Here is a 26,249-nt window from a genome sequence, read left to right as displayed (position 1 = left end):
GCACTAATAAAGAATTATCCAAAATTCTTACTGTCTCCTTTTTCTTAATATACAATATCTGTAGACCAATTCAAACTCTCTCTCTCCCTCCCCCCCTCTCTCTCTGTCCGTCTGTTTGTGAGTGTGACATAAATATCACTATTGATTATTCTATCAAATGTGGTTATGCATCACTAGTCACAATGTGCTTCTTCACATTATTATAGCTTTTGAATGATGACACACCACTGGGTAGGTGAGCAGGCCCAATGTTCCCACTGAATGGGATACCAATCTATTACAGTATCACCCATTTGCAACTGAATGGATTGGAGCAATGTGAAATGAATTTATTTTTCTGATGAACATAATGCACAACTGGTTTGGTAATTGATACACACAAGTTCACATGATGAAATAATGAATATTGGAGTTGGTCTCATTCAGAACAGGTTCCTTGCGGAAGATTGGCTCATTTTTGTTTAACCTTTTGTTATCATACTTTCCTTTATTCTTTTATCCTTTTACTTGTTTCAGTCATTTGACTGCGGCCATGCTGGAGCACCGCATTTAGTCAAACACATCGACCCCAGGACTTATTCTTTTGTAAGCCCAGTACTTATTCTATTGGTCTCTTTTGCCGAACTGCTAAGTTACGGGGACGTAAACACACCAGCATCGGTTGCCAAGCAATGTTGGGGGGACAAACACAGACACACAAACACATACACACACATACATATATACACATATATGACGGGCTTCTTTTAGTTTCCGTCTATCAAATCCACTCACAAGGCTTTGGTAGGCCCAAAGCTATAGTAGAAGACGGTTGCTCAAGGTGCCACGCAGTGGGACTGAACCTGGAACCATGTGGTTGGTAAGCAAGCTACTTATCACACAACCAATACACTATTTTGTCTTCATTTAATTTTGAAATTAATATAGAATTTAGTAAATTAACTGTTATTAATCTTCTGTTTATTACTCAAATAAACATGGAATTTTGATGGAAGGTTTTAATTTAGATTACTTTAAACCTGGAAGTCTGTATCACAGCCCCACTGGAGAGTCATGAGTGGGTTGATATGAAAGTCGTCTTGAACAGGCGGGTCAGGTATTCTTTGTCAACGCCCAGGTTCGCCCTGAGATCGTTTTTGTTTGAACTAATTCTGCTTCTGAAGTTTTACTCTGCCCACCAGCCATTTGTAACAACAGTGACTTGTTAATTACTGTTCTAAAACAGCAATTTCCAGTATGTTGCTCTCCTTCAATTCAAAACAGATGGCAAATAATAGCCATTGTGTCCTTATTTCTGGAGGCACATTTTTATTGTGACTTCTGTCACTCTTTGGCTTAGATATGTCTGTATCATCACTGACTCATTTGTGTGGAGAGTTAGTGTTGAGAACCATTTGGCCAGATTTTCAGTCTGATATCGGACTTGAACAGTACTGTATTTTTGCCACCAGTTCCTATATTCTTTGTGTGTCCATACAGGGCGAAGGCATTTCTCAATTTTCTGTTGTGGTGCATTTTCTGGTCTTCTTGTTTTTGTGCTTATTATTTTGTAAATAATTGTTCTTTTTTGTGTGTTTTCTATAATGTTTTTAGGAATGTATAGAGGTAAATTTGATCCTTCTTTACTAAGAAGTGCTTTTGTTTCATTAATTTCATCATTGTCACTGTAAGATTCATAGTTTGAAGGTCATGCTTCACCACCTCGTCCCATGTCCTCCTGGGTCTACCTCTACCATGGGTTCCCTCCACAGTTAGAGATTGGCACTTCTATACACAGCTGTCCTTATCCATACACATCACATGACCATACCAGCACAGTCATCTCTCTTGCACACCACATCTGATTCCTCTTATGCCTAACTTTTCTCGCAAGATGCTGACATTGAACATCCAGTGAAGCATACTGACTTCATTTTTCTCAATCCTATGCATGTCCTCGGCTGTTATCGCCCATGTTTCACTGCTATGCAGCATAGCTGTTCGCACACTGGCATCAAACAATCTGCTTTTCACTCTGAGAGAGAGAGGCCCTTTGTTGCTAGCAGGAGTAGGAGCTCTCTGAACTATGCCCAGCCTAATCTTATTCTCACAGCTACTCTCACGGGACAACCACCTCCACTACTAACCTGGTCGCCTAGATACTGGAAACTATCTACTACCTCTAGCTCCCCGCCTCTACCAGTTGATGGAATCTATTTTCCTCACATTCAGCATTTATTATGCCTGTGCACCTTCCACATACAAAAGTTAGTTTCTCTGTTAACCTTCCTTTGATGTTGTTGCACATTTTGTGTGTCCAAAGCTTACACTGGGTGCATCTCATGGAGTTTCTACCTACATCTTTTCTACAGATTGAGCATGGTCATCTACCTGAGGGGATTTCTGATTTGTCTGCTTTCCTACTTACTATGATTTTGGTTTTTGCTAAGTTAACTCTAAGGCCCTTTGATTCTAAACCTTGTTTCCATACCTGGAACTTCTTCTCTAGCTCAGGTAGTGATTCAGCTATAATCAGCATAGATTCAAAGTCATCAGCATAGAAGAGTTCCCAGGGACAGCCTTTCTTGAATTCCTCTGTTATTGCCTGAAGGACTGAACACCGATCCTTGGTGAACCCCTACTTTTTCCTTGAATTCTTCGCTGTACTCGTTGTCAACCCTCACCTTACTGGTAGCATCCCTGTACAAGGCTTGTACAGCTCTCACCAACCACTTGCCTATCCCTAGTTTCTGCATTGACCACCAAATAACGGATCAGGGAAGTCTGTCAAAAGCTTTCACCAAGTCAACAAAAGTCAAGTATAGAGGTTTATCTTTGGCCAGGTATTTCTCCTGCAGTTGTCCTACCAGAAATAGAGTATGTTACGATTTTTTAGCTAAGTCTACAAATAGAAAAATGTATTACCCATTTGATTTCAATATGTGATATAGTTTTTAAGATTCACATTTTAAGAATTGTTAAAGAGAAAAAATTCACAATTTGCAACATTTGTCTCTTCATAATAAGACTTGTTATTTTGTTTTTCTTTTCCTTTGTCATATGGAAAAGAATAGATTAACCTTGCCAGTTACCTTGCATTTGAGAATATCCACATATAATCCACATTGCAACAGCTTGTTTAGCTTTATCCCAGGTAGATCAAAAGTGAGCAAAGAGATAATAAAAGTTAAATGTCATCAATAAATTCTGCTATTTTGTTATGTTTAGATGGAAATGAAATAATTTAATTCTTAACTATTAGATTAGGCATATAATTGATTTTGGATGTTATTTCATCTTGATATCAGTGGAATATGTTACAAGCTTATAAAAGTTTCAAGACACCTTTACATTAGAGATGTATTGAGACATGTATGTTTGTGTTAAAGTGTACGTGAAGAATTTTAGAGTATATGCTTAATAAGAGAATTTATTGATGGATTAAAAGAAATAATGTAGTGTTTGTGTGTGTGTCTGCATGTATTTCTTTATTTTTTTTGCATGCATACGTACGTATGTACATGCAACATGCATGTGCACACACAAAAAAATGGAAACCAAAATAATAAATTGAACAATAAACTAATTTAATCATTAAATGATAAATTCAATTCAATTTTTTATTTTATACAAACAAATGACACATCTCATAAATTACAGCTGTTTCAAACTCCATTAATAAAAACAAATTTTTCAAGAATAAAATACCGTTTCAATATAATGAGGTTTCATCAGTTCGACATATCTTCTTAAATATCTCATGGAAATCAGGAATTGAAAATTTTTATAACTGCTAATGCCTTAAAAAAAAACGCTTTAAAGAGCAGTCTTAAATCATAAATAAATAACCAAACTGAAATTTCGTAAATTTCTAAATTTAAATCTATTAGTATCTAGTTCTATAACCAATTTTGTTGCACAATACACATATTCATATAGACATATTTATATACACACATGTACACCTATCCATTTATGTATATACACGTACGTGTACATACATGCATATTCACATACTCAAGTTTATTCATCTATCTATCTATCTATGTATACATATATATATATGTGTGTGTGTGTGTGTGTATATATGTATACATATATGTATATATATATATAATATATATATATATATATATATATATATATATATATATATATATATATATATATACATGTATATATATATATATATATATATATGTATACATATATATATATATGTATACATATATGTATATATATGTATACATATATGTAGAGGCGCAATGGCCTAGTGGTTAGGGCAGCGGACTCGCGGTCGCAGGATCGCGGTTTCGATTCTCAGACTGGGCGTTGTGTGTGTTTATTGAGCGAAAACACCTAAAAGCTCTACGAGGCTCCGGCAGGGGGTGGTGATTCCTGCTGTACTCTTTCACCACAATGGCGGTGCCCCAGCATGGCCACAGCTCAAGAGCTGAAACTGGAAAAACAAAACAAACAAACAAAACATATATATGCATACATTATATATATATATATATTATATATATATATATATGTATACATATATGTATATATATGTATACATATATATATGCATACATTATATATATATATATATATATGTATATATATATATATGTATATATATGTATACATATATATATGCATACATATATATATATATATATATATATATATGTATGTATACATATATATATTTACAATATGCATACATATACAATTCCAAACACACATGTATATGGTAAAAAATTAGTTTATATATTCATTCAAATCTAAATAAAAGAATTAATATAAATCCAACTTACAATTTATTCAAGTTATAGGTTAAAGTAAATACAAGGGAGATAACCATTAGTCCAATTTTTTGAAACAAAACGAAAAACGAAACCAACTCAATACGGGCAATGTAAAACAATTTAAATATGTACCTACAACAAAAACAAAGTAATACAAATTCAAATGAAATGTCCCCAATACGAACGAGCCAAAACAACAAATTAAACAAGATAAACATGCTATATCTTCATATATATCACATTCATTCATTCACACACATACACATACATATAAACAAAACGAAAAACGAAACCAACTCTGTATGGACATAAAAAATAACTTTCCGTGTAGCAGATTAATGTTTTTGCTAACTTTGCAAATCATTAGCTGACCAATTAACTTTAAGTCTGCTAACAAAATTGATATGCTTGTTCATGTTTGCATGTCTCAAAGAGTCTGTCAGGCATGCTATTGGCTGACTACATGTACACATTACAAGACATGGCTGGTTGACGCAGTAGAAGCTGGCTGAGCAGCATAGTGTAATTCTGTAGTTTTGAGTTGTGTTCGCTTATGATGTTGTCACATTAAAGACATTCTTAATGTCAGCGACAGCAGTATACGTTATAGGCTTATCAGGTTATCGCTTATCGTTATGGAAGGTAAAGACATTTTGTTTAGCCTGAGGATGAAGGACCTTTTGAGGAGTCTGCAATGGCTGTGGGTGAAGCAGAGGTTACTTAGGTGAGAGCCAGGAGTCTCAGAACTTGTAGCATTTTTTTGAAAAGCATTAGCAGTTATAAAAATTTTCAATTCCTGTTTTTCATGAGATATTTAAGAAGGTATGTCGAACTGATGAAACCTCATTATATTGAAACGGTATTTTATTATTCTTGAAAAATTATCCCTTACGTCAAGGGATAAGATGAATGCCAAAATCCTGTACTTCCAGTGTGTCATGTGCCAGCCCAAGGTGACCACCATCTAGGGTCAAGCAACGAGCCTCTACAACTTGAAGTTGCATATCAAGAAGAAACACCCAGCGCATGTTATCCAATTTGAGGACATCGGGGCTGGCACTTCTCATGGGAAACACAGACGATCTTCTGTATCAGTGCCAGCAGCCAGTCATTGCAGTCATGGGCAAAGAAATCACACCAACCCAGCATTGGCAAAAGTATTTGCTCGAACTGTTGGCATTGGTGTCCATCAATCTATGGTGGATGGAAGGATTGTAGACCTATTTGTTGACCAACATGCTACTGCTGCATGTAACATGTAGTGGAGTCCTCCATATTGGTCAGCTTCATCAAGCTGCTGAACCCCAGCAAAACGTTGATCTCCCACTGCACCCCAGGCAAGATGATCTTGGCCAGCCATGAACAGCTGGAGAAGTATCTTACATGGTATTTATAAATTAAAATTATACAAGATTATTAAATTATTATAGCATACTTCATATTTTCTTCATTTGATTTAAATATTCAATAAATAATTATTTTCTTAAGTAATGTAATAAAATGTATAATGACTAATGGAAATAAATGTCATTATATATGGAATATATATGTATATATATTTGACTCGTAATTAAATCTGCACAGCCAAAACAGCAGACGTTAATGACATAAAAAGATTAATAACAAGGCTTCAAATTATAAGCAATATTTCCATGAATTTAGAACAGCCTAGTAGCAAAATTTAAACTTCAATCTGTGTGATTTCTATAATAAAAATATGGTTATAAGCTACTGTGATCAAATGTCCTGTCTCTTTCCTACCCAAGAAAAATTCTACAAATCATGTGCTCACAAAAACCATTGCAGCTTGCGTGGAAATGCAGGTGAGAGGCTAGTTTAAAATTTTTTTTGCTTTAGTAGGCCTTGATCATCTGCATCAGTTTATTTATAGTGACTTTGAATTGCTCATTGGTTTTAAATTGCTGCTAGCCACCTTGATTATTTTATGATTTTTCACATTGCCATATGGTGAAATTTGTCACCAATTCTAATGGCGTTCTCCATAATATAGACAGGGTGAGTTGGCCTCTATCAGCTGTGATGGATGAGGATTACTGATGCCATCCTTGATGAGTCCAGTGGCCTGAGCCTAAATCTATCAGTGCACATGAAGTGTGCAGCCCATATCTTCAACTTCATAGCCAGCTTGGATGCCAATAAGGCTCTTGACAGTGCTTTGTTCAAGTCAGCCTACAGGAAGGCTATGTTCAAGGCACAGCGGCTGTGAAATCTGCAGAGCTGCAGCATAGTGGCAGCAGACAGCTGGTGGTCCCCTACGTTACTAGATGGAACTCTACCTATGACTTTGTTGTTACAACCTGCTGCAGAAGAATAGGGAAGCTGTCCACAAGCAATAATTTCCCATAGTAGCAATGTTATAAATCATAATTCATTCCCTGACAAATATTTTACCTCTAAAATTTATAATTTTTTTGCTGCTCCGATATCAGCGCTCGAGTCTTCATGCACTTTGATGGAATGCCACCCACGTCGAATTTTAGATTGATCAAAGTATCCTCTGCTTATAACAAAAGTTTTGTTTGTGTCACCTTACATTTCTTGAAGCATGCTGAAAAGAGATAATGCTTTGCTACAAAGTGATGCTTGATTAATATTCATATACATGAATTGTATTTTGTCACTTATTCATGCATTTAAAAGTGTTTCCATTTTCAGATTAATGCTTCCAGCTTCTCTTTTATGAGCCCAGGTTCATTGCAAAGGTTGTACATTTTTCACTTGAGCAAAATAGTTTTGTGCAGGCAGTTGATGAGTTCAGTGAAAATTTGTCACAAATGTTTTTCACAATTTCGTTTTTACAATTTCATACTTTGTTTCCAAACTGATGGCTTTTCATTTCTTTTTGTTCCTCTCGGTGTCCATTGTACTCTTTTGTTTAGACATTGGGTGGGTTTCAAAAATGCCAAAAATAATAGTGTAAATACACATATATGATATGGAATATGGGGTATGCACAAACAAAGACATTGAAATTTTATGCCGTCATTTTACCCCGTTGCTATATGCAGCTGTGTAAACATATCAGAACCAGTGTTGCCACATGTTGCAATGTTGCCACACACACAAATTGGCTCTTTAACCTTTTTATATTTATTATAAAATGAAAACTCATAAACCTGGGGTCTCGTAAAGCAGGTCCTCATAAAGTGAGGTAACATCATCATCATCATCATCAATTAGCGTCCGTTTTCCATGCTAGCATGGGTTGGACGGTTTAACTGGAGTCTGTGAAGCCGGAAGGCTTCATCAGGCCCAGTCAGATTTGGCAGTGTCTCTACGGCTGGATGCCCTTCCTAACGCCAACCACTCCGTGAGTGTAGTGGGGCTTTTTGACACACACACACACAATTTATATATTATATATATATATATATATATACACACACACATATATATATATATACACAACATATATATATATATATACACACACACACACATTATTATATATATTATATATTATATATATATATATATATATATATATATATAATATATATACCCCTCCCCAATGGTGCTTCCCTATATTTCTGCCGCCCCCCCACATAAAAGCACCATCCGAACGTGGCCGATGCCAGAACCCCTCTGGCACCTGTGCAGGTGGCACGTAAAAAAAAACACCACTACACTCGCGGAGTGGTTGGCGTTACGAAGGGCATCCAGCTGTAGAAACACTGCCAGACTAGACTGGAGCCTGGGGCAGTCCCGAGCTCCCCAGACCCCGGTCGAAACCGTCCAACCCGTGCTAGCGCGGAAAACGGACGTTAAACGATGATGATGATGATGATGAGATATATATATATCCATATATATATATCCATCCGTCTGTCTGCAGTGCTATCGGGAAGCGCTACTCATTCGGAATAGGCTCTACAGGCATGGCTTGGGAAACATGGGACCGACCTGCCCGAAATGTGGTCAGAGCGACGAAACCGTTCTGCACATGCTCGTACAGTGTCCAACCATTTCCAACCTGTGGACCTATGTCAAACAACTGCTATCGCGTGTGGGACGAGTTGGTTTATCAACCAAGTCTATCGTGAATATTGTCGTGCCTCCTTCCTTGAAATGGGAAGGAAGAGCCATTTTCATCGTACTTGTGGCTATGGCAAAAGAACGTGTATGGTGGACGTGTCTGGAAGGTCTAGAGACAAACACTTTCCTCTCTGGTCAATCTTTCATTAACTTCAAATATCACTTGAAGAGGAAGGTGAGAGTAGAGAGGGAAGTTTTGTCTAGTGAATATTTCAAATAAAGATGGGTGAATGTAGCAAGGATGGCACATGTGAATGATGTAGCCAGCTTGTGCATAATCAAAAAAAGAAAGGAAAAAAGAGAGTCACTTACTGTAATGTGTTTTTTTTTGCATGACATTATTGTGCAAGGTTACCGTGGTCTTTTCCATAGACTTTTCTTTCCACGGATAAACCTAATCTGTTTCCCCTTTTTACATTATGACATTTCTGTGATACACAATCCCTATTGACCCCCCCTCTTGTTTCTCCATGATCCCTTTTGATTGAAATGCTACCCCGCTTTTTTTTTCCTCCCAAAAAGAAAAGCTCTACTTTGTCTTTTGTCCCCTCTGTGTTCAGCTCTGTCTCTCTGCCGACCTGCCTGGCTGTCTACCTACCTACCTACCTATATTTCTATCTATCCATCTCCATTGTCATAGAACCTCACCCCCCCCCCCAAAAAAAAACAAACCAAAAGCAGTGTTCTCTTCTAAGCAAAACCCCCAAAAAACATCTGTTTTCTATGAATGAACAAGCTGTTTGTACATTCACAAAATTTTATTTGACAAGTTCGAGAAACAAACGAAAGTGCTAATAATAATCTTTTTCCGAAATTCTGACTTTTTTTCTCAATATTCAATTTCTGTACATCACACCTAACACTCCACGCACACACACTATGTTGTCTCATGAAATGTCGCATTTGGAAAAGGAAACATTAAAATTGCTTTTTAAGTTTTAGAATATTTATTTATTTAATCAAAATATGATCCTCATTTATTTATGACCTTCATCTAATGTTCCTCTAAGGCATATATTCCATCTTCAAAGAATTTGTCATCTTTTACACTGATAAACTGTTCAAATGTTTCAATCACTTCTTCTTTATTTAAGAATTTTTTTATTGCACATAGCAAGCTCAAAGTGTTTAAATATGTGATAATCAGTAGGAGAGATATCAGAATAAGGAGGATGTGCCAAAATTTTATAATTCAGGCTTTGCAACATGTGGACATTAGCTTGAGAAGTGTGAAGCTATGCATTATCATGAAGCAAAATTGGGCCATCTCTATTTACTAATCTGGGTTGCTTCTTTTTAAATTTTTCATGCATACAATCAATTTCCTAACAATAGGATGTTGCTGTTACAGTTTTTCCTTGTTGCAAAAATGAATAATGAATAACCCCCTTTGTTGACCACCATACATTGAACATCAACTTTTTAGAGTTCAATGGTGGTTTTAGGTAGTGTTTTGGTGACTCCCCTGCATCTAACAACTGTCCTGTCCTCCTGCTGTTATCAAAGAGTATCCATTTCTCATCACACGTAATCAGTCGATACAAAAATGGTTCTCTTCCCAACCGAGAAATCAACATGGAACACACTGTAAGGTGCCTGTTTCTTTGAATCTCGTTAAGTTGATCGTGAACAGACCTATCCATCCTTTTAATTTTCCAATTTTCTTCAAGTGTCGAGAAGTAGTTGAGGGAGGATGTCTGGAGCTCTAATACAATTTTTCGGACCATTCTCGGATTTCATTTAACCAAAGCATTCAATTCATCATGCCAAATAACTGATTTTGGTCTCCTTCTTGGTTCATTTTTAAGGCTTTCATTTCCTGAATGAAATCTTTGGAACCATCTCTGAACAGTTCTAATGTCAACAGAAGTGTTACGAAAAGCCTGCTTGATGTTTTGTACAGTTTTGGTGGCTCGTAGAGTTTCGGTGGCAGAGTAACCCAATTTGTATTTGTACAAGAAAATCACCCAGTATTGTTCAGTTGTCAACATTGTCACAAGAGCTGAGGGTAGCAATTTTGAATAATAGTATTATCTAGAAAGAAAAAGAGTTAAGAGTAAATACAAGCATATACATAGAAACTCATTAAAAATCCATTTATAGATGACTCATATGAAACACATTTAAAATACATTTCATGTGAGACAACCTAATATATGTATTCTTTTATTCTTTTACTTGTTTCAGTCATTTGACTGCTGCCATGTTGGAGCACCGCCTTTGGTTGAACAAATCGACCCCAGGACTTATTCTTTGTAAGCCTAGTAATTATTCTATCGGTCTCTTTTGATGAACCGCTAAGTTAGGGAGATATAAACACACCAACCTTACATAGGTCCAGGAAATTCTTACCTCTTGTGGGGTGATGCACCATCTGCTCCATAAATTAAGGATATAATCATTAACATGATTATGTCAGTGGCTAGCATATAAAAAAAAAACAACCATATTGATAAAATGAATTTTTAAGTATATAATTATAAAAATATAATTATAATTAATGACACTGGAATGTCAGTGCCTTTTGCTTATATATTGTCAGTTGTACTGATGAATGCAAAGTAATCTTCATTACAGAGCATGAAATCTTGAAATATAGGATTATCCAAAATTTGTAAATCTTCATGCTCATTTCCTCACATTCAGCCTTGGGTTATAAATAGAAAATAAATTTTGAGTGGATTGCAGGCATTTGACATCTACTTCTAGTGTATAAGTGTTGACATTCCAGTGCCTTTAATTATAAATATGTTCTTACAATTATATACTTAAAAATTAGTTTTACTGGTATGGTCGTTTTTTATACACTAGCCACTGATAATGATTATATCCTCAATTTATAGGTATAAATAATTTTGAGTACCCTAGTCATATCATGCTGCGGGACTGTATTTGCCCCATATGATATCTGACATTAACAACATGGTTGATAGGGATGATTAGATGTAATGTATACATGGGAAATGCATGTATATAATGGTATCTGTATGCAAAAATTTATTGGTATGTATATTTATTTTTTGCTTTTATATTGTTGGTTTATTTCTACTGAGGAGTGCAAAGTAATCTTCATATCAGAGCATGAAATCTTAGAATATAGGATTATCCAAAATTTAAAGATCTTTTGCTCATTTCCTCGCATTCGGCCTTGGGTTATAATTAGAGAACAAATTTCCTTTTCTCTTTTTCTCTCTCTTGTTGCTCACATGTGACCATCGTCCATCTTTCTTTTCCTCACGTGATCATCTTTCTTTTCCTTCAGGACTGTCCTAATGGCTGGATGTATTCTACCTCTCTCTTCTATCTTTTCTCTTTTCAAAGAAAATATTTCTCTAGCATTCGCTAATTTACCCTCATTCTGGTCTAACAACCCTCCACGTTTGTTTGTGTTCGGTTTCCTTGTATGTCTCCACTGCCCTGTTTTTGTTCCCAACTTTGATTCTCCATAAATCCAAAATTTTATTTTGGTACTTATTAGAGCAACTGCCTTAGAAGACTCATGTTGTCATTCAATGCTTGAAATGAGGAGTAGATAGATGTCCAATAACTGATAAAGCGCCGTTCTTTATGTTACTTGTCCTGTTTTCCATTTGTTTCTCTTGTTTGAATATTGAACTCATTTGTTTTCATATTTCGTGCTGTTTACCGTTTGTTGGTGACGTCCTGTACCCATATATGCATATGTATATATATATATATATATATATATATATATATAGGTGAGACAAAAAATGGGACAACAAAATATCCAGATAGACGATACAAAGAAAACAAGCACAGGGCATTTGGAGTTTTCTTTCTTCAGTTGAGTTCCAGATTATCTTATATTATATATATATATATATATATATATATATAATATATATATATATATTATTATATATATATATACATATACATATATATATCTGGCTTTGGGTAAAAGAAAATACAGGATGATCAGTTAATTAAGATTTTATCCAACTTTTCCCCTCTCAGCTTCACATGCTTATTGCAGTGGGCCTTAAGTGTTTCTAAGCCCTGTAAAAGAACTTGGAAGTTTGGTCCTCCAGCCAAGCCTTTCGTGATACTCTTAAAGCCAGAAACTTTTCAGCACCCCCTCATATGTATATATATGTGTGTCAAGGCTACCATTGGTTTCATGTTAAGAGTGGTCCTTTAAAAATCATCAAGCCTACCTCATGGAACATAGGTGTTCATCTCCATCTTGGATTAAAACTCCCATAAATTAAAGTTTTATCCATTAATGTGGTATTTAGCACTCATTCTTGTTTGATATTATCATATATGCATATATATTTATATGTATGTATATATATGTGTATACACATATGTATTACACACACACACACGCACACACGAAGGGATACCAAGAAGTTCCTGGCTTTAAGGGTATAGCAAAAGGCCTGGTTGGATGTGCAATGTTCCAAGTTCTTTTACAGGGCTTAGAAAAACTGAAAGTCTGCTGCAATATGTGTGTGAATCTGAGAGGGGAATATGTTAAATAAAACCATAATTAGCTGATTCTCCTGTATTTTCTTTTACCCAAAGCCAGGAACTTTTCTGTAACCTCTCATATATATGTATACATATATGATACTTGTGACTGAGGAGTACCATTATGACCGTTTCCCATGCAAAATGCCAGCAATGCCTGTGCAAAATTTCAGGTCCAATAAGGCATGCGTAACACCTCAAAGACCTTCGATATGATCCAAAGATAAGCCAGGACAAGTTAACTTGTGCTATCATCATCATTATATCAGTGTCATCATCATTATCATATCATAATTACCATCAGCACCATGATTATATCTTTATTATCAGTATCATCATGAATGTGGTTATTGTCTGAAAGAAGGAAAAATGAAAACAAAAATAAATATTCTATATTTTGCATAGGCGGAAATTTGAAACAGAGATGAAAGATTTACGCAAGAAGCATCCAGATTGGATGTATTCGAATAAGAAAAGTGATGTGGATGTCATTTTAGAAGTGATGCCAACACGCTTAAGACCAGCAGAGAAACGGAAGAAAAAGGTAATTATGTATTTCTTGTATATTTAGACATAACATGACAATTTGGCAGAAGCATTAGGTAAAATTCCTTGCAGTATTTGTTCTGGATCTGTTAGCTCTGAGTTCAAATCCTATCAGAGTCGAGTTTACCTTTTATTTTTTTTTCTAGGGTTGATAAATAAAATGCCGGTCAAGTGCTGGGATCAGTTCTTATTTGTATCTGTTTGCTTTCCCCTCTCTCTAGGAATTGGTTCTGTTGCAAAAGCAGCTCCCTTAATCCAGAAATAAAGAAAAGTTATGTGGAGGTTGGGTGGGTGGAGCATAGTAACTTCCTTTCATAGAAAAACTGTTATGTTGCTAGCACTTGAAGAGCAGACAGATATTGCAGTAAGACACTGAACAGAAATATAAATATTTAGATGGATAATGTGAACTTTCTTCGTTGTATCCACAGAATTATGAGAAATGATTAAGCAGATGTGATTCTTTCTATTTCCTTCATAAAGCTGATTCAGAGAGAGAGGGTATGGTAGAAATTAATCTCATTACTTGACTGGCACTTGGTTTATAGACACTGAAAGGAAGGAAGGCAAAACTGGCCTCTGTGGGGTTTAAACTCTGAACGCAAAGATCTGGGATGCATACCCTATGATATTGTTTTTGACACTCAAAAGAGTCTAAAAAATTCACCTTATAATTGTCTTAAATTTTGACACAAGGTCAGCAATTTCAGTGGGAGTGGTTTAGTTAATTACATCAACCCTAGAACTTGACTAGTACTTTAATTTATCAACCCCAAAAAGATAACAAGGCAAAGTTGATCTCAACAGATTTTGAAGTTGTACATTAATAGTTAAAGTATCACATTAATAATCAACATAATATATGACAAACTTGAAACAATCCATGTGCATTAGTACACACATGCACAGAAACCCGTGTGTGTATATAAAATAATGAAGGCAGCTATATGAAATATAAAAACCATAAAGGGAAAATTCAATTGTCACTAATTTTGACTGAGGGTGCTAGGCAGCACCTATGTTGCTAGAAATAAGAGTTAAAACCCTCAGCTGCAAAAAAGCACATTTTTATATATTGAGAGGGGAGATAACTGCTCCATAAGTAATACTAGATCAGTAGACTAGCCTAGTTTTGCCTGAAAGATTACAGGCCCATCAGTAGTGACTACTCCAGCACTGAATGGTTTGGCTAAATCTGAATGTCTGTATGTGGTGTGTGGTGTATATAAATATATATATATTTACCATATAAATGTATTGTCAGTATATATATATATTTATATATATATATATAGTATATATATATATATATATGAGGAGAGTCAAAAATTATATGCACTCTTGATTTTTCAATGTGTTTACACAAAAGCAGGGGATAAAGAAGTACGTCATTTTTCTCTTTAGTCTCTTTCCTTTCCCATGTACTTGGTTTTTGATTGGTCGTGCAACCATTTATGCAACTGCTTCCTTCACATCTTCATCTGTAGGAAATCAACAACCTCATAAACCATCTTTGTGCAGTCCAAAGATATGATGGTTGGAAGGGGTGAGATCTGGACTGCAGAGAGGTTGTTCCAGCACCCCAAAACCCAATTGGTTAATGGTTTCAATAGTCTGGGTGGCCATGTGTGGGCATGCATTGTCATGCATCAACAAAACTTTCTTCAACAATAGGCTTTGATGTTTGGTGCAAAGCACTGTATATTGCACTGTTAATCATACACCCCTTTTCCAAGTAGTCTTCCTGTATAGGCCCTTTTTAGTCCCAAAAAACAGTTAGCATCACCTTTCCTGCAGAAGACTGAGTCTTGAATTTCTTCGTCACTGGTGAGCCAGGCTGTTCCCACTCCATGCTCTGTCTTTTGGATTCTGCCTCATAATGATAGACCCATGTTTCATCTCCTGTGACTATTTTGCTAAAAAATTCCTCGCCATCATTGTAGTGATTGAGTAAACATTGGTAAACCTCAAGATGTTTGCATTTGTGCTCTGCAGTAATCTCCCTTTGCACCCCATCTTGCACAGACTTTATGGAAGCCAATCTCATAATGGATGATTTGGGCAAGTGAAAATCGAAATCGATCAACATCAATGGAAATTGTAGCTGTGATACCAGTGCCGGTGGCATGTAAGAGAACCATCCGAAAATGGCCGTTGCCAGCACCGCCCCGACTGGCCTCCATGCCGCTGGCACGTAAAGAGCACCATCTGATCGTGGCTGTTTGCCAGCCTCATCTGGCACCTGTGCCGGTGGCACGTAAAAAGCACCCACTACACTCACAGAGTGGTTGGCGTCATGAAGGGCATCCAGCCGTAGAAACATTACCAGATCAGACTGGGCCTGGTGCAGCCTTCTGGCTTCCCAGCCCCAGTTGAACCGTCCAACCCATGCTAGCATGGAAAGCAGATGCTAAACGATGATGATGATGATGATGATAGCCAGAATCATCGCTAATCTGCAGAGAACAAGCTACCTCATCACTGATAACTTGCTGGTTCACCATTACCATCTCTCAAGCTTGCTGAATTGTCCCATTAGTGGTGGAGGTTGATGGATGTCCTGCTCCCTCTTTGTGTGGTTTGCTTGTCCAACCACTTTTAATCTTCTCGATCCACTCATAAATCAACTTTGATCACGTGACCACAATAGTACCAACCATAGGCATGCATGTGCAGTGTGACGATAAAGATACGGTATGGTGAAAGTGCGGATAATTTTTGATTTCCATTTGTATGTGTGTATGTATGTATATATATATCACGTGACCGACCAGGCTATCAGATGTTGCTACACCACTGGTCACAATGCACTTCGCATTGTTTTAGCCTTCAAATGACGCCACCCTGCTGGGTAAGTGAGCAGGCTAACAGAAGAAAGAGTGAGAGAAAGTAGCGGAGAAAGAGTACAGCAGGATCACCACCCCTCCCTGCTGGAGCCTCGTAGAATTTTAGGTGTTTTCGTTCAATAAACCGTAGGATCGAAACCGTGATCCTACGACCGTGAGTCTGCTGCCCTAACCACTGGGCCATTGCGCCTCCACATGTATGTATATGTGTGTATATATATAGGGAAGCTTTATGAAAATAGACAAAAGACGAAGGCAGGTGGAAAACAAACAAACAATTGTATTAGTATGGCGCTCAGGAAATATAAATAAAACAAGTCTTTAACGTTTCGAGCCTACGCTCTTCAACAGAAAGATACACAGAGAGAAAAAAAACACAGAAAGAAGGAGAGAAAAAAAATGCGTGCAGTAACTAACGAATCAACATGATATATATATATATATATATATATATTTGTTTATTTGAAATTCTTTCTGTTACAGACACAAGGTCTGAAATTTGTTGGGTGGGGACTAGCTGATGACATTGAACCTAGTACTTGACTGGTACTTCATTTTATCAACCCCAGAAGGACCAAAGGCAAAACTGACCTTGGTGGGATAATTCAGTCTAATCATAATGTAATTGATCAGCTAATGTACTCATCATTGTTGTAACCCCTTGACCCATTTAGTATCAATCTGCTGAAGACTACTCTTAGTAAACTGTTGACATATAAAATAAAATCATTTTGGTACAAGAACAACATCGGTATAGTAAAATTTCAGTGGGTGAATATCTTCAAGAACAGAGGGGCATGCATGCACGTGTGTGTGCATGTGGATGTGTGCACGCACACACACATAAACAAACAAGCAAAGCACTCTCTCTTTACCAGTGACTCTGAGTAATAGGGATGTTTATATGTTTATATTTTAGGTCTTAGACATATTTGATGACATCCCCACTAAGAAGAAAATAATGTCGAAGAAACGAACATCGAAACGTATTCCAAGATGTAAAGAGAATGTAAAGTAAGTTAATATTTCATTTCTGCTTTGAACTTGGGTGATGGCTTACATTCCAGCTTTCAGCCAGTCAGACCAATAACAATTTTTAAAAAATTTGATATCCTGGATACATTGAGATTTTGCTTTTTAACCCTGAGTTGGCTCTGATCAAACAGGCCTACTATATAAAAAAAAAGATGTTTCCGCATATAATATCTTTAATTATAGGCCTTCTTATCCAAGGCTGGACTGTCTTATTTTGTATATCTAGAACTAAATTTGTTCAACAAAGATGATGGGGTGCAATTTAAGGAAAATCGAACTGCTGTTTCAAAATGTTGTTCAAACCCAGGTCAACCTTAATTGAAAATATCTTAAATTAAAGTCATTTCAACTTTGACTATACTTTTTTCTTTCAGTTAATGTATTGGGTTGTCCGGAAAGTTTGTGCCGATTTATAGTAGCTTACCTCTCGACTTATTTTAGAACATGGTTGAGTCCATAAAATAGGATTTGACTACACCTCCATTTAGAGCACAGTTTAAGCTATCTTTTCGTGGAAGAAGGTTTATGTTCCCTATAACCTGTGTTAATTCTGTAACCCTTTAAAATGGAAGATAAGAAAGTTGATGCTTTGGGAACCAGACAAAAATTGCTGCAGTTCGGCTGGGATGTGTTACCCCACCCTCCATATTCACCAGATATTGCTCCTTCGGATTTCCACTTATTCAGGTCTCTGCAGAATAGTCTTAATGGTAAAAATTTCGATTCATTGGATGCCATAAAAAGATACCTTGATGAATTCTTTGCCATGAAACCACCTCAATTCTGGGAAGAGGGTATTTTCAAGTTAAAGGAAAGATGGAGACGCATTGTGCAACAAAACGGTTCATATTTGGTTGATTAAAATGTAATGGCAAGTATTTATTGACCTTTTTCTTTCCTTTAAAAATCGGCATGAAATTTCCGGACAACCCAATATATTGGACTTTGTTATCTAGTGTGTCATGCCATCTTTAAAACAGTAGTGTGTGATGTGAGTGAGATTGGTTACTATTTCTAACAAGTTGATTGTTCATATAAAGGCATGTTTGGTTTTTAGTAGTCTATATCACACTTTCATTGGTACAGAAGGATGATACTAACCTAATGTTACATACTATCTTTAGTTTTAATAAATTGTGTGAAATAATTTTAAATGTTAGATTTTGTTTTGTGCAATTGGTGTCTTGATGTTGTAAAAAGGAAATGGAGAAATTTTTAGCAAAATATGCAAAAAATATTTAGCAAAATGATGAAAAGTATAATGTTTGCAGCTGAATGGAATAAATGATTCTATTACCTCAGCAACCAATAAGTATTTTTTTCTTGTTAGATTCTGACTCTAACTATTACAAAACTGATTTGATTTCATTCTATGGAAATAAGCTGCTGGTTAACTCTAGGTCAACCTTGAATTGATCAGAAGCAATCCAGGCTAGGACAACCTATCAGCTTTTAAGATATTTCTGAATAGACATATCTCCTATTTTTATGATATGAAGGTAGTGTGATTTCAGAGATCTGGCTGCTTAGTTGCATTATTTGGGCTGTACAGTACCTAAAAATATATCCATTCCAGTTATATACAAAAGGTTGCACAACATGATTAAGATAATTAATTTAATTGTGCATAAACTGAAAGATAGTTGTAATATTTTCATGCATCGATCTCTCTAGTGCAAGATATAAAGTTTAATGTAAACCAGGTTTTGGGAACAGATGAACTGCAGCTCACAACCAAGCCACTGAGGTGTTCTCTGTGGGCCTTGAAATGTCCCTAAAAGTAGTTCAAATTTAATGTATTTGTGGACCATTGAGCAGTTGATAGCTCTTAAACATTTTAATTTTTGTCAGGATTGGTGTTATTTTTGCTTACATAATCATTGCTAGACATGGATATATGGGGATGTTTTTATGTCAGACTCTGTGAGAGTTACAGGGGGAAGACAATCAAAAGATAACCATTAACAGTAAGGAGTTTCCAATACCTGATTCGATCCCAATTTACTTCACCCAATTTTAATGTTACATAATCCCAACAGAAATCTTTGTCTTCATCTTTTGGCTTCTTGTGGTGCTTATGAGACATCAATATTGGTTGCCAACTTCACGTCCATTATGTGTACTATTCTTTCTAACAGATTCTCATTCCTTCCAACTTCATTCAACCTTCCAATTTTCCTGGAATGGTTTTGACTAAAGGACATAAAGCTCCTTTGTTTTGAGTACTTCTTTCTTAGCTAGAAAGGATTCTTGACATAGAAGTACCAATTCTATGGAAGTAATGGGCAGTGGTTGTCTGGGATGAAATCTGAGAGTAAGCCAACTAAGTCTGTAAGACATCCAAAGTTTCAGTTTAGAGGTGCCTTCCTGCTTTGGATTTTGAGGCCCAATGTTGGCAAGTTTGTATTCTACCACAGTTTTATTGTGTCCTTGAGCAAGGTACATAACTCTGTTGACCCATAATCACAAGTTAATGATAAAGTCTCTTTACATTAGTGATTCTCAATAAGAGTCTGTAAGACTTATATGAGTGTCCATATAAGATTTTGTTGTTAAAATTTATCTGCAATAAATTGGTTATACTTTTACAATACACACAATATTGTAACGATTTAGTTTATACAAGTCCTAATAATATTTAATTATAAAAATATAACAGGATTTTTTAACAGCGAATGGTTATGTAGGCCTGTCTGTGTAAAATAGTAAAGAAAGGTTGAGAAACACTGCTCTCCATTGTTGCTGTACCTACTTGAAATAGTAACTTATTCTTTTCAAATCCCACTTTTTCATCTGTTTTAAATAAGGGACAACACACACTAGGTAATGATGTCATCTGATTATAAGGTGTGTTTGATAAGAGTTTACCCAAGCTAAACAGCAGGAACAACTCTTTTGATTTGTAAATGAGATTCCAGATGCATTGGAATTAAAGGCTTCAATGATATTTGGAGAAAAATATGCAAGAGGTAAATGGAAATAAGTTTGCTTGCAAATAGTTTATTTCTTTGGACAAGAACAACATTTCTTAGAACATAAACCATTTTTTTTATTACTGTAACCATATTTCTTAATAATAGAAACTACATTTCTTTACTCTACAACCAGTGGGCTGCCTATTTGTGTTACCAGCTGGTATATGATGACCGGAATAACATAAGAGAGATTGTCTCTCTTATCAGCTTACATCACTACCATTCAGTTTCTGTGACTGAAGAGGAGATAACCACTCCAAAATTCTTGCATCTCACAGTCTGGATAGGTGGTGCTACAAGCTGATTTAGGTTTTATTTACACCATTTGTCTACAGCAAGAAATTTTCTCCATGACAAAACACAGTGAATGGCTTGTTTACAAGTCCGAACGTGCCACTGGTATATTCGAACTGGTAATAACATTGCACATATTTTTTCTGTTTTAGAACTATAATTATTTGTGCTAGGATCACATATTTCCTTGATAACACTCATGGGCAATTGTGAATGGCATGTCTAAAAATAAAGATTGCCTAAAATTATTTTAGTGGTGCAGTCTACTTGATGATGAGTCACACATCATGCAACCTGCTTCTTGAAAAAGGTTATCCATGCCTGTCGTGGAATTAACCATAGCTTTTGTTTTAGAATCATAATTCTTTGTACTAGAGCCATTTTTGTTCTCCTAGCACTTTGTTTTATAACCATGTATCCTACAAGAAAATATCTTTATACTAGAAATGTATTTTTTTGAGGCTAAAACCATTTTTCTTTTCAAGAACATTTTCTTATTTTACACAACTATATTTCTTTGTTTTAGACTAATCACTTTGAACTGGTATCATTTCTTTTGATCAGAACCATCTTTCTTTCCATTTTCATTAGAAACTCAAAATGCCATAAATGTAAAAGCAAACTGAAAAACAACAAAAGAACCAAATCTAAAGAAGAGAAGCTGTCTCATGAGAAAGATTATAACAATGATGGTAATATTAATAATAATTATAATAATAATAATAATGAGAATGATGATAGTGATGTCTTTGAAGATAGACTGATAATAGATGAAGCTGTATCTTCATTCAATGTTACAGCAATGGCATCAGAATTTACCATCAACGGCAGCAGTGATGTAATTCTACATGGAAATAAAACATATTTACCACCTGAAATGAGTTGGGAATTACAAATGAATACTGAATATCCACTTCTGGACTCCCTGTTTCAACCTTCGGTAGATTCTTGTAACCAAATTGCTTTTAATTAATTCATTTTGTTTCTCTCATTTGACTATTATTTTATATGATATTTAATAAGACTTTGTTAATCTTGTTTTAAAACTAATTATATATGAATAATTAATACTCATTAATTATACACACTCATTAATAATACACAGCTAAACATATCTATACTCACCAACAATATACAGCTAAAATCACCTTCTTTACTCACTGACAGTATGCAGCTAAACTCCTCTTCTCTACTCACCAGCATAACTACACTCATCTCATCTTAATACACACTCATTACCTCTACCCATCAACAATGCACAGCTGGACTCCTCTGCTCACCCACAATTTACAACTACATTCATCTCAACAATATACAACTACACTCATGTTCTCTATTCACCAGTAATGCTCAGCTAAACTCCTTACAGCTCTCTCCTCAACAACAATCCACAACTACTCTCAATCTAACCTTTCTCAAGTGCTAAGTTCAAACAGTCTTTTCTAGCAGTGTCTACAACTACACATTCTTCCCTGAAGTAGATTTCTTCTCCAGGGCCAGAAATCCATCCCTAATCTCTAAAAAGCTGTAAAATTTATTCTCTGTGTTAATATGCTCCTGTATTAGGAAACAGAAATGGCAGCCAATGCATTATATACATATATATACACATGTAGGATTCCATTTTAAGTAAAAAAAAAAAAAAATTCCATTCATTTGATTACCAAACCTTCATTTACCAACATTTTACAGTCAGTGGGCCATCATCAGTTCCTAATCTTGTATATTTTTGTTACCTTTTAAGACAAATTGATGGTGGAGCAATAATTGTTGTTGATGTTGTTGTATATCCCTTGTCAGGCTTGATTGATCAGAACTTTGATCAACGGCTTTCCATCTGTCTGATCCTCTCTGTTTTTCTTAGTGCAAAGAATCCATGCTGACATTACCCAGGGGTGAGATATGAAGTAGATTTGGCTGCTATTTCTAGCAAGCCAAATGACCATATAGTCACCCCCATTGGCTCATGGTTCCAACATGTTAGCTACTAAAATGTTTTTGTTTTGATTTTTATGGCAGTGGCTTGAGAATGTTTGTAATACATTGGTAACTATGTTCATACAGTATATTTTAATGACCCCTATTTTCTGGGATGTATACTGCTGTATGCTACTTCTAAATATTACACCTGTTCCTTCTTATCTTCACAAAACCTGTTACTTAAAATTGCTATAAAACTATTGTTTATCTTTTATCTTTTACTTGTTTCAGTCATTTGACTGCGACCATGCTGGAGCACCACCTCAAAGGGCTTTAGTCAAACAAATCGACCCCAGGGTTTATTTATTTTTTTTAGGCCTAGTACTTATTCTGATGGACTCTTTTGCTGAACCCTTCTAAGTTACGGGGATGTAAACACACTAACATAGGTTTTCAAGTGACACTTCTCTCTAAATAGCAACCTGCAAGGAACTACATGTTAATCACATTAACCTCCTCATTCTATAACTTCTTTTACCAGTCTTGGATAGATGAAGAGCAGTGATAATTCTTCATAGCATAGTTAGCATTGACTCCCATGTTTCCCTTACAGTTACACAAACATTCGTGTATGCACGTGATCACACATTCTCTCTCTCTTCTCTCTTCCCCTCTCTGCCCTCTCTCTCCCTCCCTTTCGGGGTGGTTTTCTCTTCCTCTGTGAATTTGTTTCCAGCTCCTCTGCAGACACCCACCCATCCTCAATCAAAGAGGATCTTAGTCTTGTGAGCCACATGGTTACTTCACAAGAGCTGGTGCCATGAATGAAAAAAGCACCAAGTATACTCTATTAACTGTTTGACATTGGAAAGGGCATTAAACCACAGAAACCATGCCAAAGCAGACATTGGAAGCACAATGCAATACTTGGATCTGTTCTATCTTGTCAAATCGTCCAACCCATGCCAGCATAGAAGATGGATATTAAAAAATGTTGATGACGACAATGGTGATGATGATGATTCCAGGAAGAGGTCAATTCTTTTAATTTATGCTATAATTCTTTTGATCAAGTCATTTTTGTGCAATAATTTGTAATTTAAGAACTGCTATTAATTTTAGCATCCTTGCATTGATTTTTTTTTCATTAAAAACTATAAAAAAAAAACTACAGATTTTTAAGTCGTTCAATATAATTTCTATGCATGTGTTTGTTTTTCCATTTCCATGTTATTTTTTTTTTATAACATGCATGTTATGCAAATAAAGACTAAAAAAAAAAAGTTGCCTAATTTTACATAATTTATTATCTTGTTCCACTTATTTGAGTAATCCTTCATCAAAAGCCAAAATGGTTTAAATAGCTGAGGAAGTGGATTATATTTTCACAGATCCAGCAATACAAATATATGCATATACATGTACGTACATATATACAAGAGAATAATGTGTAAATGCATTTATTAATATAAACCTCCATGCATATGTGAAATCGGTAAAAAAAATCAGTTTGAAAACATGTCTATTCCTTTATTTATAATTTAACTAGCAGTATCGCCTGGCGTTGCTCGGGTTTGTTTTGACCATTTAGAATTAGAATTTTTGAAAAGTAAAAAGTTTGCATTATGTAGCTTGTTATTCTCTTTAAGTGAACATTTTTTCTGGTTGAAATACACTAAAAAATGGCGACACAGCAGTCAAAACATCGTAAAAAATAGGGATTTTCATACAAAAAAAGCACCTTTTTGATGTAAATAATTTTTGGTGTTAACATGGTCCGATTTGAATTTTATCTCTTACGGAATGAAGAGCAAGCCTTCTTCTATCATACTCTCAATTTTGGTCAACTTGCACCGCAGGGTTTCGGAGTGTTCGTTGAAGGCTACCAAAACTGCCATACACAGACAACTTCAGCTTTATATGTATATAGATTTGACTTCCCAATTGTAGAATGTGTTTCCAGTGTGCACTTATCATGGCAGATTTTCTTAGGTCTTTGAGCAGACGACTTCTTTTCACGTCAGTCCTCTTTACTCAACTGAAATTAACATTTACCAATTACTGATCCAGTTTTCTCTCTCTCTATCCATCTTTCACATGGATGTTCTGCTGGGTGAAGTGTTGGGAGAGGTCAGATTGTCTATCTGTGAGGGAGAAAGGGCTGCATAATACGCGCACGCGCACACACACACCACACACACACACACTTAGAAGTCCTTCCTGGCTAAGGAATACAACCTCAAAATACTGTCGTCTGAATTGCATTTGATAACTTAAATAATAGATGTTTTTATTTCGTATAAAACTCAAGATCAGACGAAAACGAAATGCTGAACTTAGTGCAGTGTTTCAGTGGAGTTAACTCTAAATACTACTGCTGTTACAAAGGAGGGAGCTGAGTTGCAAATGTTCAGAAAGATCTGCGTTATGTCACTAAGATAAAGGGATACAAATAATATCAGAATCCTTGCTACCATAGGCACGAGATCTGAAATTTTCGGTGCGAGGTAGTTAGTCGATAGCATAATTAGTCGACATGACATGCATAAGATCTGGTCATCAAATCTAAGTAGAGACTTCAAACTTGAAATATTCAAAGCCACAGTCGAACCAATTCTACTATATGGCTCAGAAACCTGGACGTTATCAAAGAAGCTTGAGAGGCGGTTGGATGGAACCTACACTCGCCTCCTTATGAGAGCTCAAAATCTCTCGTGGAAGCGCCATCCAACCAAAATGCAAATATATGGGAAACTACCACCTGTGTCATCTCTTGTGAAAGGTAGGAGAGTCCAGTTTGCTGGACATTGTTGCAGAGCTGAAAAAGAAGTAATTTCTACTCTTCTCCTCTGGAAGCCATCTACTCGCAATACCAGAGGGCGCACACTCTCCTACCCTGATGTAATCTCCAGGGATACAGGCATCCAGCAACAGGACCTCCGTAATGCTATGATGGACCGTGAAGTCTGGCGTAACATAGTAAATTCCATTGTCTCGACCACGGTCGAACAATGATGATGACTATAGCATTGACTCCACTACTCAGCTGGTACTTATTTTATCGACCTTATCAGGACGGAAGGCAAAGTCGATTGTGCCGGAATTTTAACTCAGAACTAAAGACGGACGAAATGCCGCTAAGCATTTTTGTCTCGCGCACTAACGATTCTGCCAGTTCGCCATTTTACAAATCGAACCATGTAATAAAAATATAAACGAGTTTCTGATGTATCTTTAATAAATTTATTGGAACACTCGTTAATATTGTAATTTATAATAAATCAAAATCAATGCAAGCTTTA

General features: G+C 35.9%; 1 protein-coding gene across 2 annotated transcripts in view; it reads left to right on the top strand.

The window, feature by feature from the left end:
- LOC118763066 (putative uncharacterized protein DDB_G0267840) overlaps positions 1–23,241 on the top strand; it is a 45,998-nt gene extending 22,757 nt beyond the window's left edge. Inside the window, exons 6-8 of one of the 2 annotated variants that reach the window (XM_036502307.1) lie at positions 13,737–13,875; positions 17,643–17,737; positions 21,619–23,241. In XM_036502307.1, the coding sequence (XP_036358200.1) occupies positions 13,737–13,875; positions 17,643–17,737; positions 21,619–22,000 (616 nt within the window). In that variant the 3' untranslated portion in view covers positions 22,001–23,241. Of the gene's footprint in view, positions 1–13,736; positions 13,876–17,642; positions 17,742–21,618 lie in introns of both variants that reach the window. The other variant, XM_036502308.1, reaches the window with a different exon arrangement.
- The last annotated feature ends 3,008 nt before the right edge of the window (positions 23,242–26,249 follow it).

The sequence above is a fragment of the Octopus sinensis genome, linkage group LG4, assembly GCF_006345805.1.
Source record: "Octopus sinensis linkage group LG4, ASM634580v1, whole genome shotgun sequence".
NCBI lineage: Eukaryota > Metazoa > Mollusca > Cephalopoda > Octopoda > Octopodidae > Octopus > Octopus sinensis.
This window is presented reverse-complemented; position numbering and strand designations above follow the sequence as displayed.